Here is a 14,814-nt window from a genome sequence, read left to right on the forward strand (position 1 = left end):
ACGAGTATCTGAATTCTAATTATTGTCTTGATCACCTTCCTATAATATGTTGGGTTGTAATTGTTAGCCATTTCCAATGAATCTGACTTGGTATTGTGAGTGTTCTTGTTTTGATCGTCATATGTTGATGTTCTTTACTCGAATGGCACTGCTTGACGTTCTTGGACTGATCATATTGCTTAATAGTCTTGTCTTTGACTGCAATTTATCTGGTGATGGTGTTGTATGAGTTATGGCGGCTGTGTGATATCAAGCCAAAATGAATAGCACTTGGGTAATTGGGTGCGCCCATTTTTCCGTCTTTCTGTGTTCTATTGCTACATCAGGATCCCGCTGGACATTCCCGAAGGTGTCTTGTGCTTGCTGGTCAAAATGGTGGAACATTCTCGTTTTGATTTCTTCGTTCCTACTGTTTCTATTGAGAGCCGAAGGCGGAACAAATGTACTCACAACACCAAAATCACTCAACACATACAATATTGCACTCAATATTGCACTCAAAAACTTGATTTTTCAACCGCAGAAAGAATGACCTTAGATAGCTTCTGCTAAACTTAAAGATAAACTAACAAGCCTAAAAATATTAGCAAGACCAAGAGAATAGGGCTTATGACAGTGTTTAACAATCTCTACCTTGTCATAAGATCTCCAAGTTGATAGAGAATTTGGTTGTTACCACGTCAACACACTACTCCTTCCTTCCGACGTTGATGAGATCCAAACAATGGCAAAACTTTTCACGAGCGATCACCTTTGTCAACATATCAGCAGGGTTATCAGCAGTTCCAATTTTTAGTAAACGAATATCCCCTTTGCTAATAATTTCTCGAATAAAGTGAAAACGGACGTCAATGTGTTTTGTACGAGCATGATGGATTTGATTTTTTTGACAAGCAAATAGCGCTCTGACTATCACAAAATACATCTATATGTCCCTGCAAAATACCCAAGTCATTGATCAAACCATGCATCCAAATAGCTTCTTTAAAAACTTCTGTTACTGCCATATACTCTGCTTCAGTGGTAGACAATGCAACAGTAGACTGCAATGTTGAACGCCAACAAACAGGTCCACCAGCCATAGTAAATAAGTATCCCGTAGTAGATCGTCGCTTATCCAAATCACTAGCATAATCAGAATCCACAAAACCAGCTACACGATTGTCAAGATTAAACATTTCTTGTTTTTGAAACTTAATACCAACATCAATAGTGTCAAGAATGTACCTAAGAATCCATTTTACAGTCTGCCAATGCTCTTTACCGGGATTATGCATATATGGACTCACCATGCTTACTGCGTGTGAAAGATCAGGTCGAGTACACACCATAGCATACATCAACGCACCAACAGCATTTGTATAAGGAATGTTCTCCATATACCTTTTGTCATCGTCAGAACTTGGACACATGGAAGCACTAAGCTTGAAATGAGGATGGATCCTAGAGCAAAAAAAGCCAAGTCTATGGGCTTTAGCAAAGGTGTGAAGGGCTATAGGTTATGGTGTCCAGAAACAAGTAAGATTGCTAATAGTCGAGATGTGACGTTCGATGAGTCTGGAATGTTTTTGCAGAAAATTGAAAATAATGACGAGGTATTGAAGCAGGTGGAGAAGGTGGTGTTCTCTCCTGATGTGGTTGCTCTTACTGAAGAACATATTGATCAGGTAAATAATAACTTTGATGTCTTAGAACAGTAAGAGCAAAGTCTTGAGGAGCAAAGCCTAGTAAATGAAAGAGTGGAGGAACCTGAGTCAATCGCCAAGAATAGACCACGAAGGGTAATTCGAAAACCTGCAAGGTTTGATGATACGATAGCATATGCTTTCTCTTTGATTGATGAAGTTCCTAACAGTTACAAAGATGCTATTCAGAGCCCAGATAGCTTACACTGGCAAGAGGCCGTGAATCAGGAGATAACATCATTGGAGATAAATCAAACTTGGGATTTGGTACAAGTTCCAAAAGGTAAGAAGGAAATTGGTTGTAAATGAGTTTTTGCTAAAAAGGAAGACCCTTTTGGTACACGTTATAAGGCTTGACTTGTGGCTAAAGGCTACGCACAAAAAGAAGGTATTGATTACAATGAAATTTTCTCACCTGTGGTAAAACATTATTCGATTCAAATTTTGTTGGCTTTGGTTGCTCAATTTAATCTTGAGCTTGCACAACTCGATGTAAAAACTGCCTTTTTGCATGGAGATTTGGAAGAAGAAATATATATGGCGCAACCAGTTGGTTTTTGAGTAGTTGGACAACAACGTTTAGTATGCAGATTGAAGAAATCTTTGTATGGGCTGAAGCAATCCCCTCGCCAATGGTATAAAAGGTTTGATCATTTCATGGTAGAGCATATGTATACTCATAGTCAATTTGACCATTGTGTGTATTATCGATGTCTCGATGATGGATCGTTTATTTACTTGCTCTTATATGTTGATGATATGTTAATTGCTTCAAAGAGACAGGTGGAGATTGATAATCTCAAAGATGAGTTTTATAAAACATTTGAAATGAAAGACTTAGGCAATGCAAAGAAAATACTTGGAATAAAGATAGAGCGAGATCGAAAAAAAGATACAGTCTGGTTGACTCAGTCTCAATGTCTACGCAAGGTATTGTCAAGATTTAGTTTGAATGATTCAACCAAACCGGTTAGTACTCCACTTGCTCCTCATTTCAAGCTTAGTGCTTCCATGTGTCCAAGTTCTGACGATGACAAAAGGTATATGGAGAACATTCCTTATACAAATGCTGTTGGTGCGTTGATGTATGCTATGGTGTGTACTCGACCTAATCTTTCACACGCAGTAAGCATGGTGAGTCCATATATGCATAATCCCGGTAAAGAGCATTGGCAGATTGTAAAATGGATTCTTAGGTACATTCTTGGCACTATTGATGTTGGTATTAAATTTCAAAAACAAGAAATGTTTAATCTTGACAATCGTGTAGCTGGTTTTGTGGATTCTTATTATGCTGGTGATTTGGATAAGCGACGATCTACTACGGGATATTTATTTACTATGGCTGGTGGACCTGTTTGTTGGCGTTCAACATTGCAGTCTACTGTTGCATTGTCTACCACTGAAGCAGAGTATATGGCAGTAACGGAAGCTTTTAAAGAAGCTATTTGGATGCATGGTTTGATCAATGACTTGGGTATTTTGCAGGGACATATAGATGTATTTGTGATAGCCAGAGCGCTATTTGCTTGTCAAAAAATCAAGTCCATCATGCTCGTACAAAACACATTGACGTCCGTTTTCACTTTATTCGAGAAATTATTAGCAAAGGGGATATTCGTTTACTAAAAATTGGAACTGCTGATAACCCTGCTGATATGTTGACAAAGGTGATCGCTCGTGAAAAGTTCTGTCATTGTTTGGATCTCATCAACGTCGGAAGGAAGGAGTAGTGTGTTGACGTGGTAACAACCAAATTCGCTATCAACTTGGAGATCTTATGACAAGGTGGAGATTGTTAAACACTGTCATAAGCCCTATTCTCTAGGACCAAGACCTATTCTCAAGGTCTTGCTAATATTAGGCTATATAATGTCATTCTTTCTGCTGTTTAAAAATCAAGTTTTTGAGTGCAATATTGTATGTGTTGAGTGATTTTGGTGTTGTGAGTACATTTGTTCCGCTTTCGGCTCTCAACAAGTGGTATCAGAGTCTTATTGTGGTATTTTGGGGTATTGTGAAAGCTTGGGCCTCATCGACCATTAGACGTGCTCACAATCGTGTTTATTCTCTTGAAATTCAATTTTCAAGAACACATTTTTTTGTTTATCAAATATACAATGTTCACAGAAATCAATTCTTCCAGTTGTGGCACCCTTAAGGACTACTTGGTTCACCAGTGTCTGAAGCGCCTTCTCACCAGCATGCCCGAGTCGCATGTGCCATAATTTCAATATGTCTTGTTCTTTCGAACTTGCCACAGCAGCATGCCCAATTATTGTGGTTCCGTTGAGGTAGTATATGCTACCTCTTCTAGTTCTTGTAATTGCCACCAAAGCTCCATGAGCTACTTTCAAATTCCCTCCTTCCAAAATGATGCGATAACCACTCGCATCCAAAATGCCAAGTGAGATCAAATTTTTCTTCAAGTCAGGGACATACCTCACCTCTTTGATTTTTCGTATAACCCCATCAAACATCTTGATTTGTACTGAGCCGATTCCCATTATCTTACAAGTACTATCATTGCCCATATAGACAACTCCACCATTGAACTTTTTGAAGTCCAAAAACATCTCTTTGTTGGGACACATATGATAGGAGCATCCAGAATCAAGAATCCATTCACTGGTTTGGCTGACTGATAGGGAGATTGTCAAGGCATCATCTGTATCAGTGTCGTCATCTCTAACCACATTGGACTTCGACCCCTTCTCTTTTAAGATCGAACAATCCTTTTTTCAATGGTCATTCTGTCGACAATATGCACACTCATTTTTATCAAGTTTTCTCCAATTGTCAGATCTACCTCTCGACTTTAATCGAGACTCTCCACATTCGTTCTTTTTCCAATTAGAAGTCCTTCCATGAGCAGTGAGAACATTTGAGCTAGAGCTTTGATACGTCTCCTTTTCCTTTTTCCGCATCTCATTGTTTATTAATGCATTTGAAACATCTTCAAAATCAATATTAGTGATTCCATGTAGTAGGGTCGTTACTAAAAACTCGTATGATTCCGGCAAAGAGTTTAATAACAACAACGCCTTATCCTCGTCATCAATCTTAACATCAAGATTGAGCAAATCAGTGATGATTTTGTTATAATCATCCAAATGCTCAGCCATTGAGATGCCTTCCTTGTAGTCAAAACGGAAGAGTTTCTTGTTCAAATAGAGTTTATTTTCCACACTCTTCTTCATATATTTCGCTTCAAGCTTGTCCCATAATTCTTTCGCCATGGTAACCTTCATAAATGGATATTTCTGATCCTTGCCAAGACAGGATCGAATAATTCCACAGGATTATCGATTTAATTTCGTCCATTCTGCTTCTGTCATGTCTTAAGGCATTTCCTTTTGGAGAGAAACATCGAGGTCTTGCATGACCAGCAAATCGCTAACTTCGCCTCGCCAAACACCAAAATTATTGGTTCCATCAAATTTCTCTACTTCGAGATTGGAACTCCACACTTTCGATCCACGTTGTGATGGTTCTGCCATTTGCAATAATTAATCTGGATGAAACTCAAAAACACAATTCTTGAAAATTGAATTTCAAGAGAATAAACACGATTGTGAGCACGTCTAATGGTCGATGAGGCCCAAGCTTTCACAATACCTTAAAATACCACAATAAGGCTCTGATACCACTTGTTGAGAGCCGAAAGCGGAACAAATGTACTCACAACACCAAAACCACTCAAGACATACAATATTTCACTCAAAAACTTGATTTTTCAACAGCAGAAAGAATGACATTATATAGCCTTCTGCTAAACCTAAAGATAAACTAACAAGTCTAAAGGTCTTGAGAATAGGTCTTGGTCCTAGAGAATAGGGCTTATGACAGTGTTTAACAGTTTCTGCAGGTTTAGAGACCACGAGACCACGACCCTCCACGATAGCATGCTATTGTCTGTTCATGTTTACATTTTGTTCTACACTTGAGTCATTTTGATTATACATTTGAGACTCGCAACTTCTTTACTCGATACTTTAGGATTGGATTCTATTGACATGGCTAAGTAATGACTTAATGCTCACAACGTCTAGATTGTTCGACACTTGAGAATTGGATTCTATTGACATGACTAAGTAAGGGTTTGACTACACCTCGAAGCTCTCAACTTTTTTATTCGACACTTTAGGATGAGATTCTATTGACACGACTTAGTAAGAGCATGATTTTGATACTATGTTAGAGACCACAATAGTATTATATTATCTATCTTGAGTGTAAACTCTATCTTAAAATGTCTCATACCAATACGTTTACATTGTCTCGTTGGCGAATGTTTGGGCATCTCTCTAATTCAATCGAAGATAATGACAATTGCTCATAGCCTTTTGTTTGGCTTGTTTTTCTTGATGGAAAGGGGGAGAAATTATGTGCTACAAAGCAAAAGTGTAGGGAATTTCCATGGGCCTTGAGAGATTAATGGGCCATTGGAAATGGGCCGGTCCATGATTTTGAGCCCAATTGGAAGAGTTAAATGTTATTTTTATTAATTTAGGCTTTGACCATTGGGATCGATCTTTATTAATGTTTACAACGATCTAAATAGGATACAAACTATCAACTAATACCTAAAAATGAGAGAAAATATATAACTAACTAAGTCTGGTAGATAAGATAAAATATACTGCTTATCAAATCCTAAGATAAAATATACTACTGACCACTCCAAAAAAAAATATAAAAAAAAAATATTAATATTTAAAATATATTCTCCAAATATAATATGTTATTAAAATTAAATTCGAAATGTACCGTCCATATCTTTATTTGTTAGGTTCACAGAACAAATCTATTAGTTGTGAGTTGAATAAAAGAGGTAATCAATACGGCGTCGTAGCGGGCAAACTACGCGTAGAAACCACGACGCGGTCCTCTGAAGTCTTTATATCTTCAGAAAAAAATCGGCATCAGCCCTCAATTTTCTCCCAAACCCTTCACTCTCGACGAAACTGCGAAACCCTAATTTTCTCCTCTCTCTTACTCCCTCTTTCGACTGCTCCTTCAGTGTTTCTGTTAAATTTCTCTTTGAAGATGGCCGCTCCTTTGGATATGAGTCTCGATGATATCATAAAGAACAACAAAAAATCCAGATCCGGAATTTCTAGAGGTCGCGGTAGAGGGTCCGGACCGGGTCCTGTCCGTCGAATCCCCAATCGCGCCGCTAATCGCACACCTTATTCCGCTCCCAAGGTATAGCTTTGAGGATTAGTTTCTTGCTGCCGGTTTTCCTCTCTCGAATTCTGGGTTGAAGTTTTGATTTGTGATTTTGGTGTTAGGCGCCGGAGACGACCTGGCAGCATGATATGTTTGTCGATCAGGGCGCGGGGTTCCCCGTGCAAGCTGGACGTGCCTCTAGCATTCAGACTGGAACTAAGCTCTACATATCTAATTTAGATTATGGTGTCTCTAACGAAGATATTAAGGTATTTATACTTCTTGCTGATAGGTTAAATTATAGTATAGGTTTCCTTTTTTTGTTTTTGTTTTTGCTGAAAGTGATGATTTTCGCAGGAACTTTTTTCTGAGGTCGGAGATATGAAACGCTACGGTATCCATTATGACAAAAGTGGCAGATCCAAGGTATTCTACGAGGCTTGGCGCAATACTGGGTTTAGACTTCTAGTGAATTTTGTATCTTGGTCGAAGTTTAGAAATTCTCTTTTCCATAGGGAACGGCGGAAGTAGTTTTCTCACGACGAGGAGATGCTGCTGCGGCTGTCAAGAAGTACAACAACGTGCAGCTAGATGGAAAACCGATGAAGATAGAGATCGTTGGAACTAATATTGCCACTCATGCTGTTGGTCCTCCCGCTGCTGTGAACCCTTTCGAAAATTTTAATGGGGTTCCTAGAAGGTATTTATCAGTATACGATATTTCTGCTCTGATCCTTGGTTAGGTTTATAATTGGATGCAACAATTGGCTGCAACTTGTTTTTTCGAAACATATTTCGAATTTCAATTTGTATTTGAATGTCAGCTAATTTTCTATAAGAGCTACTTTTATTTTTAGGAATCCTATACGTATATATATAAGCTCGATAAATCTTAGAGTTTTATTTTCCTTTTATTAATGATTTTAGTTTCTGTTTATAAAGAACTCTTACTGCAGTTTGCTTATATCTGTTGGATTTGTGAACTTAATGTTTATTTTAGGTTTTGATATGCTTGTAATACTCATTGTCTAGAATTATAATTTTATTTATCGGGTACTTTATTGCAGAACAGTTTTCCATGTGGGTTTTCACTTGAATCAATTTTTTTAACCTTTTCTATATATGTACTTATGTGAGCCATCGATTTTCTATTGTATGCACTTGTATCTGAATCTCCTTATTATTTTTAGGCGAGTTTGTTTGGCTTTGGTGCCATTCATTTTATAAGTAAGGCTACCATGCTCTCAGTCATTCTACATCAAATTGACATTTTTTTTTCCTGTTAAACAGGCAACAAGGTAGGGGTGGTCTGCCATCACGTCAACGTGGTGGTCGTGGTTCTGGAAGGGGGCGTGGGCGGGGAAGAGGCCCAAGTGAAAAAGTATCTGCCGAAGATCTTGATGCCGACTTGGAAAAGTATCATGCTGAGTCGATGCAGATAAATTAGTGGATTCATACATTATTTGGTTCTGTCACCTTCAGTTGTTCTCTGTATCACAACCATTGTCTAGACTTCGCAGAAAAGGGCTATGGTTATCCTTAGAGTTGGTTTGAATTTCTTACAGCTTTTGGGCTTTCTTTTATTTAGATTTCATATGACTTCAGCATGGTAATGTAATTGACGAACAGTAGTCAGTGTGTACTCTGCTTTCATTCATTAAGTCCTTTCTGTTTCATTTAATGAGTTGGGAATCAAAGTGGATCTATTTCCCACCCTTTGCCCGATCACATCTGCGTGGATGATGTTGGTTTGATAAAATACCACTCCCAGATTGCACAACAAATGAGTTGCAGCTCCTTATTGAGGTAGATATCTACATCTATATTCTTGTCAGTTGATTATCTTTCTTTCTCCATTGTATCTAACAAATTTACAATTTCCCTTTTAATGTTTTTTCAGGGAACTTCAACTCCACAAAACTAATATGTAGGCACTAAAAGATGAACACACTTCATAGCATGCTATGGGATCCTACTCTGAGTCAAATTATTCTAAGAAACTACCAAGATGATTTTGTTGCCTTTTTGGACTACGGAATTCTGCCTGCATTTTATGGTAAAAAGACCTGCTTAACAGGTGATATCCTTATCTTAAGTAATTGTTGGTCGAACACGTGCAAAGTGGTGGTATACTACTGCTGTGCTCATGGTGACAATCCGCAGATCCGTGAATACATGAGAGCAGGCAGGCATATTTGAGGTACCGTACCATCACTGTTGAGGACAGCTCCAAGTTCTGTTCTTTTTCTTCTTTCTTGAATTTCTGCCTAGTGCTAGCATATGATCTTCTCTCCTTAGATGATTGATTGATGGCATTATGAGATTTTGGCGGATGATCAATGAGCGCGGTAGAAACTTCGTCTCTTGGCATCATTTAAATACCCATATTTTCATTTATTTTTTTTGAAGTTAAAACCAACGTGCCGTGTGGAAATGTTTTGCGGTGTGTTATTTATTGATGATACTGGTACCTGAGTGGATTTTTTAACATCACTGCATTTAGAACCCAAAAGTGGCCGGCTGTAAAGTTTGGATTTCAGCTTCTTCATGCTCCCTATTGATGGATTGACAGGAATTGTCTTACCTCAAGCTTGTGCCTGCATTGATGATGCCTTAATATCTGTAATTTGTTAGTTGGTTCACAATTTGTAGTGTGATTTATGGATATATTAGAGGTATGTTAAGTGGTGTTGTTTGTGGCATTAATTTCCTCCTCCATTATGGTAGCTGGTTATAATGAAGTCATTTGACATTCTAATTTTTTTCCAAATTTCGTAGGATGTATACCACTTGTGACATTTATTGTGTTCTATATATTATTGGAGATGGGTTTTGTTTTGTTCCAATTATTAATTAAAATATCAAATTGGATAGTAATTATGTGGGCCCATTAATGGTTTATCTACTTAAGAACAGCGAAACTTGTCGAGAGCCCCACTTGTGTGAAGGCACATGTGATTGCATGGTGGTGACAGCGATAATCAATTTTGCCATTTCTATGGCCTAACTTCCAACTTGTCTATTTGATTTCGACTCAATAAAAAAATACTTTAAATCAGTCGAACAGGAAGGTAATTGAACAGATCCACTCGTATTGGGGCTGAACCAGTAAGAAAGGCGCTGAATCGGTCGAATTGGCTGGCGCCGGGCGGTGGTGTTAGGCCTGGTCCAAAGAAGCCCATAGTTGAGGCCCAATAAGAATGGATTGGACCGAAATTAGTGGGCAGAGTTGGTCCAAAGAAGCCCATAGATGAGGCCCAATAATAGTCTGGACTGGATCGAAATTAGTGTGCAGAGTTGGTCCAAAGAAGCCCATAGTTGAGGCCCAATAAAACTATGGATTGGGTCGAAATCCGTGGAGAAGGTGGTAGAAGCTTACAGAAAATCCAGGAAAGGAAGAGGAGAGAAGATACTAGAAAAGCCCTCGAAACCATTGCCATATTCTGTTGCTTCCTATTTAAATGCCTTTCATCCCAGCGGTGGAAGAGCATCGACAAACCACAGCAAAGCAAACACAACTCCAATTCTATCAATCTTAAATATCAGTTTCACCAATTCTATCTACTAATTCACCAACAACAATGTCGCTGATTCCAACCATTTTCGATCCCTTCTCCTTAAACGTTTGGGACCCATTCGAAGGCTTCCCATTTTCAAGCTCACTGGCCAATGTGCCTTCCTCTGCTGCTGGTGAGACCTCTGCTTTCGCCAACACCCGCATCGACTGGAAGGAGACCCCAGAAGCCCACATCTTCAAGGCGGATCTTCCCGGGATCAAAAAGGAGGAGGTCAAAGTCGAAGTTGAAGAGGGCGGTGTTCTGCAGATCAGCGGAGAGAGAATGAAAGAAGAGGAGGAGAATAACGAAAAATGGCATAGAATTGAACGGAGCAGTGGGAAGTTCATGAGGAGATTCAGGCTGCCGGAGAACGCAAAAGTGGATGAGGTGAAGGCGGGCATGGAGAATGGGGTGCTGACGGTGACGGTGCCTAAGATGGAAGTGAAGAAGCCGGAGATCAAGACCATTGACATTGGAAGGTCTTAAGAACAGAGAGGTCGGTCTGGTCGAATACTGAACACAGTGTTGCACATTTAGTCGTTGATGTATAAGAGACGAATATCTAATTTACTTGAACTGATTAATGTATCGGTTAATTCACATTTAGTCGTATACGAATATCTAATTCATAAAAGCTCTAACAATCCACAACAATCTCTCCTCATAAGAGTTCTACCTCCATTCGAAACTCAGTATCTGGAAATTTCTAAATCAAGTAGCCTACAGATTCAGGACAGAACAAATTGGTCTATGTTGCAAAAGAGATAAGAAAAGATTATGGAAACTGTAAGCACAATTCTTCATTTCATTATCGGAAAATTAGAGAACAAAGTAGGCAAAATGTATAGCAACAACAGAGACAGGAAAACCAGTTCAATATCCAAGATCTATTAACCTAGCCTCCAAAACCGTACAGAGTCCTTCCCTGCCTCTTCAAAGCATAAACCACATCCATGGCGGTCACCGTCTTCCTCCTAGCATGCTCGGTGTAGGTCACAGCATCGCGAATCACATTCTCCAAGAAGATCTTCAAAACACCTCTGGTTTCTTCATAGATCAATCCACTGATACGCTTGACGCCTCCTCTACGAGCCAAACGGCGAATTGCAGGCTTAGTAATTCCCTGAATATTATCTCTCAAGACCTTCCTGTGTCGCTTTGCTCCTCCCTTTCCCAAACCCTTGCCTCCCTTACCACGTCCAGACATTTTCGGAGAGAACTGAAGAACCGAGGATTGATTGGCAATTTTGAATTTGATCGTAATGAATGAAGAAGAACAGGTGGGGAGTATTTATATGAGTGCAAGTTGAGCACGGAATTATGTTGTTCGTTGGATCGTTTGTTAATCGACGGCTAGAAAGGTCGATCCACGTGAAGCTTCCGCGGATTTGGAATTTGAAATGTGATTTTTGGCGGGTAGAAGAGAAATTTGTAATTGCCGGGAAATAACCAAAACCTATGCGCGCCTTTTCTTGTTGTGAATTTTAAAACACCAAAATAATTCTAAGGTGGTTTTGTAAAGTTGTTTAAAAATTAATGAGAGATCTCTGAAATAATTAAATTAATTTATCATCAATTATTTGATGATATGTCACACTATTTTGTTACAAATTATAGTATTGTAAATTTTAGTTTAGAATTTTTAATTAAAATTTCAAAATTATTTTCTACAACATTTTATCACTTTCATTTTTTCAATTTATGAATCATTTCATCAATCTCGAAAGAACGCATGAACTAAGTACACATCAATCATATCAAATCACATTATGAAACATAATCATTTCATCAATCTCGAAAGAACTAATGAACTAAATACGCATCAATCATATCAAATCACATTATGAAATTGTGGTGCCAAGCGAGAGAAATATATATACATATACTATAATATAGTTGAGCTCCGCTACCACTCTCACGAGTATGTTGCCCCATGCACTCCAACTGTTACCACCTCTCTTATTTGTTCTTTTCTTCTTCCTCCTCGACACGATTTCATCAGTTGTTCACTTGACTACATTACCCACCCGTTATTGTTGCCTGACCTTACTCCGTCGTTGCTTGTCCACTTCATATCACTTTGTCGTAGGCCAAACTCAGTGAAGGAACTCCCAAAAGCTACCATTTGCATGCGTGCTGTTGCCCCTCTACTCATCCACTTTGATGCTCGTCCAGGTCACCCCATCAATGAGTATCCATCGAAGCTGCCATTTGAATGAAAATTATCGCCAGTCTTGCAAGCGTTGTTATTTCATACTCAATTTCGACTTCGAGTTGTGACTTGCCAATCACATTCACTTATGAATATTCGGTATAACAATCTGCTTATCGACCTAATCCTTGCGTAGGAGAACAATGGGAATCCTTATGGTTCCTCGGTCATGCCAAAGGGTTGAAGGGCGTAAGCCAGAGTCAAGTAAGCCAGGATGCATAGTAGTGGGGTTGAAGTGTTTTGACTTTGAAAACAAGACAGAAAAAGGATAACAGGACGGTGAGAACTGGGAGAAAATTGCCTCAAATTTACAACCCTAAGAAGGTAAGCTAGCTGGATTTTGAGTAGTTATAAAGAACCTGAAAAGGGTTTGAATCATGAATATTCATATCTATTCCCAGTATACAATATAGCAAAAATTTACTGAAAAAAAAGAAAAGATGCGTGTGATGTAAGATCCCACAACGATTGGAGAGTAAAACAAAGCATTCCTCATAAGGGCGTGAAAACCTCTCTCTGGCAAACCTGTTCTAAAACTTTGACTAGAAGCTTAAAAAGAAAAACTCAAAGAGAATAGCAGTGAGCTTGGACTATTATAAATAGTATTAGAGTCAGACATCAGGTTGGGCGGTATACTAGTGAAGACATTGACCCTAAAGAAGGTGGTGAATTGTGAGATCCCACATCAGTTGGAGAGGGGTTATAACGATGTGGGAACCTCTCACTACCAGAGCATTACAAAACCTTAGAGGAAATACTCGAAAAGAAAGGTGGAAAGAGTCAAATACACAAATAAAAAAAACAATCTCTCAATTATGTTCCTTATCGGTGACTTAAAGCTGGTGCCAATCAATCATTGAAGCTGTGAACAATGTTCATTGAAGAAGAAGGAAAATCAGACAGGCATTTCAATTAGGCATGTAAACTTGAATTAAAATCGTTGTTTTGATTTACAGGCAGCATATGACACACCATAGCGGAAGCTAAACTTAACGGGTCATGAACACTTGACTGAAAAAAGCTAGAGAAGAAGAAACAAAATCAGAATCTTTCAGGATTTCACAAATAAGGAGACTATGCAAACGCACCATAGAAACAAACAGCAAAATAACAATGAAATCCGTCCGTACATAAATATATAGAAGTTACCTGGTAACTGAGCTTTCAAACATCTCCATGAAAAGCACAGCAGCATGCAGGGCAGCTTTACTAGAAGTTATCATCCTCAAACAACGAAAAAGACAGTCCCGGGAGAGCTTTGAAGACGGCAAGCACCCTAATATGGCTTTTCACCTAAACTGCTTTTCTTGATTTTCTATGAATGTTTCATAAACATGAACTGGTTACAAGTTTCAGGTTCTGAGTCTAAAAACAATCATTCAGAGAAAGGATGAGGAAATTTGAAACTTACAACATTGAATCAGACGAATAGATGTTCCATTCAACCAATGCTTCAAAAGATATTCAACTTTCACATAAACTAATAGTTAAAATTAATGACGAAACTGATAGCATGTGATGAATATCTGGAATTCGCATACGGATACGAGCATTCCACGAAATTCAAGAAAGTTGGATCGTAAACTTCAGAGTTAATTCGAAGAAATTAGCTAAATGTCAATTAAACGAGGAAATGGATGAAGCCAACTCGAAATTTTATAGAACATCTCTTCAATAGAGTAAACATTTCATTGCTTCCCGACTAATGAGGAATTAAATTACAGAAAAACCTATAAATGCGCCTACGAGATACTAGATCAAAAGAAATGATCGACAGTCATTCTACAAATTAAACCCTAAATCTAACCTCCAAAACCATATAAAGTCCTTCCTTGCCTTTTCAAGGCATAAACCACATCCATGGCGGTCACCGTCTTCCTCCTGGCGTGCTCGGTGTAGGTCACAGCATCGCGAATCACATTCTCCAAGAAGATCTTCAAAACACCTCTGGTTTCTTCATAGATCAATCCACTGATACGCTTAACGCCTCCTCTACGAGCCAAACGGCGAATTGCAGGCTTAGTAATGCCCTGGATATTATCTCTCAAAACCTTCCTGTGACGCTTTGCTCCTCCCTTTCCCAATCCCTTGCCTCCCTTTCCTCGTCCAGACATTTTCACAGAGAACTTTGGAGAACGAACAGAATCGAGTTGGTTAGAGGTTTTGAATATGATGTATGAATGGTACC

The 14,814-nt window shown here is 38.7% G+C and overlaps 4 protein-coding genes across 4 annotated transcripts; 2 read left to right on the forward strand and 2 right to left on the reverse strand.

Moving 5' to 3' along the window:
- Nucleotides 1-6,588: 6,588 nt before the first annotated feature.
- LOC111499593 (THO complex subunit 4A-like) lies at nt 6,589-8,864 on the forward strand. Its single transcript, XM_023151187.1, has 6 exons — nt 6,589-6,893; nt 6,980-7,126; nt 7,215-7,283; nt 7,373-7,557; nt 8,148-8,663; nt 8,758-8,864. Exons 1-5 carry the CDS (start codon nt 6,735-6,737, stop codon nt 8,302-8,304), a joined length of 717 nt encoding a protein of 238 aa, XP_023006955.1. The 5' UTR covers nt 6,589-6,734; the 3' UTR covers nt 8,305-8,663; nt 8,758-8,864.
- A 1,495-nt stretch (nt 8,865-10,359) lies between these two features.
- LOC111499595 (18.1 kDa class I heat shock protein-like) lies at nt 10,360-11,014 on the forward strand. The gene has a single exon (XM_023151191.1). The coding sequence runs from the start codon at nt 10,439-10,441 to the stop codon at nt 10,898-10,900; it is 462 nt and encodes a 153-aa protein (XP_023006959.1). The 5' UTR covers nt 10,360-10,438; the 3' UTR covers nt 10,901-11,014.
- A 60-nt stretch (nt 11,015-11,074) lies between these two features.
- On the reverse strand, nt 11,075-11,684 carry LOC111499600 (histone H4). The gene has a single exon (XM_023151196.1). The coding sequence runs from the start codon at nt 11,619-11,621 to the stop codon at nt 11,310-11,312; it is 312 nt and encodes a 103-aa protein (XP_023006964.1). The 5' UTR covers nt 11,622-11,684; the 3' UTR covers nt 11,075-11,309.
- A 2,576-nt stretch (nt 11,685-14,260) lies between these two features.
- On the reverse strand, nt 14,261-14,797 carry LOC111499601 (histone H4). The gene has a single exon (XM_023151198.1). The coding sequence runs from the start codon at nt 14,738-14,740 to the stop codon at nt 14,429-14,431; it is 312 nt and encodes a 103-aa protein (XP_023006966.1). The 5' UTR covers nt 14,741-14,797; the 3' UTR covers nt 14,261-14,428.
- Between the last annotated feature and the right edge of the window lie 17 nt (nt 14,798-14,814).

Source organism: Cucurbita maxima, unplaced genomic scaffold (assembly GCF_002738345.1).
Source record: "Cucurbita maxima cultivar Rimu unplaced genomic scaffold, Cmax_1.0 Cma_Scf00027, whole genome shotgun sequence".
Lineage (NCBI taxonomy): Eukaryota > Viridiplantae > Streptophyta > Magnoliopsida > Cucurbitales > Cucurbitaceae > Cucurbita > Cucurbita maxima.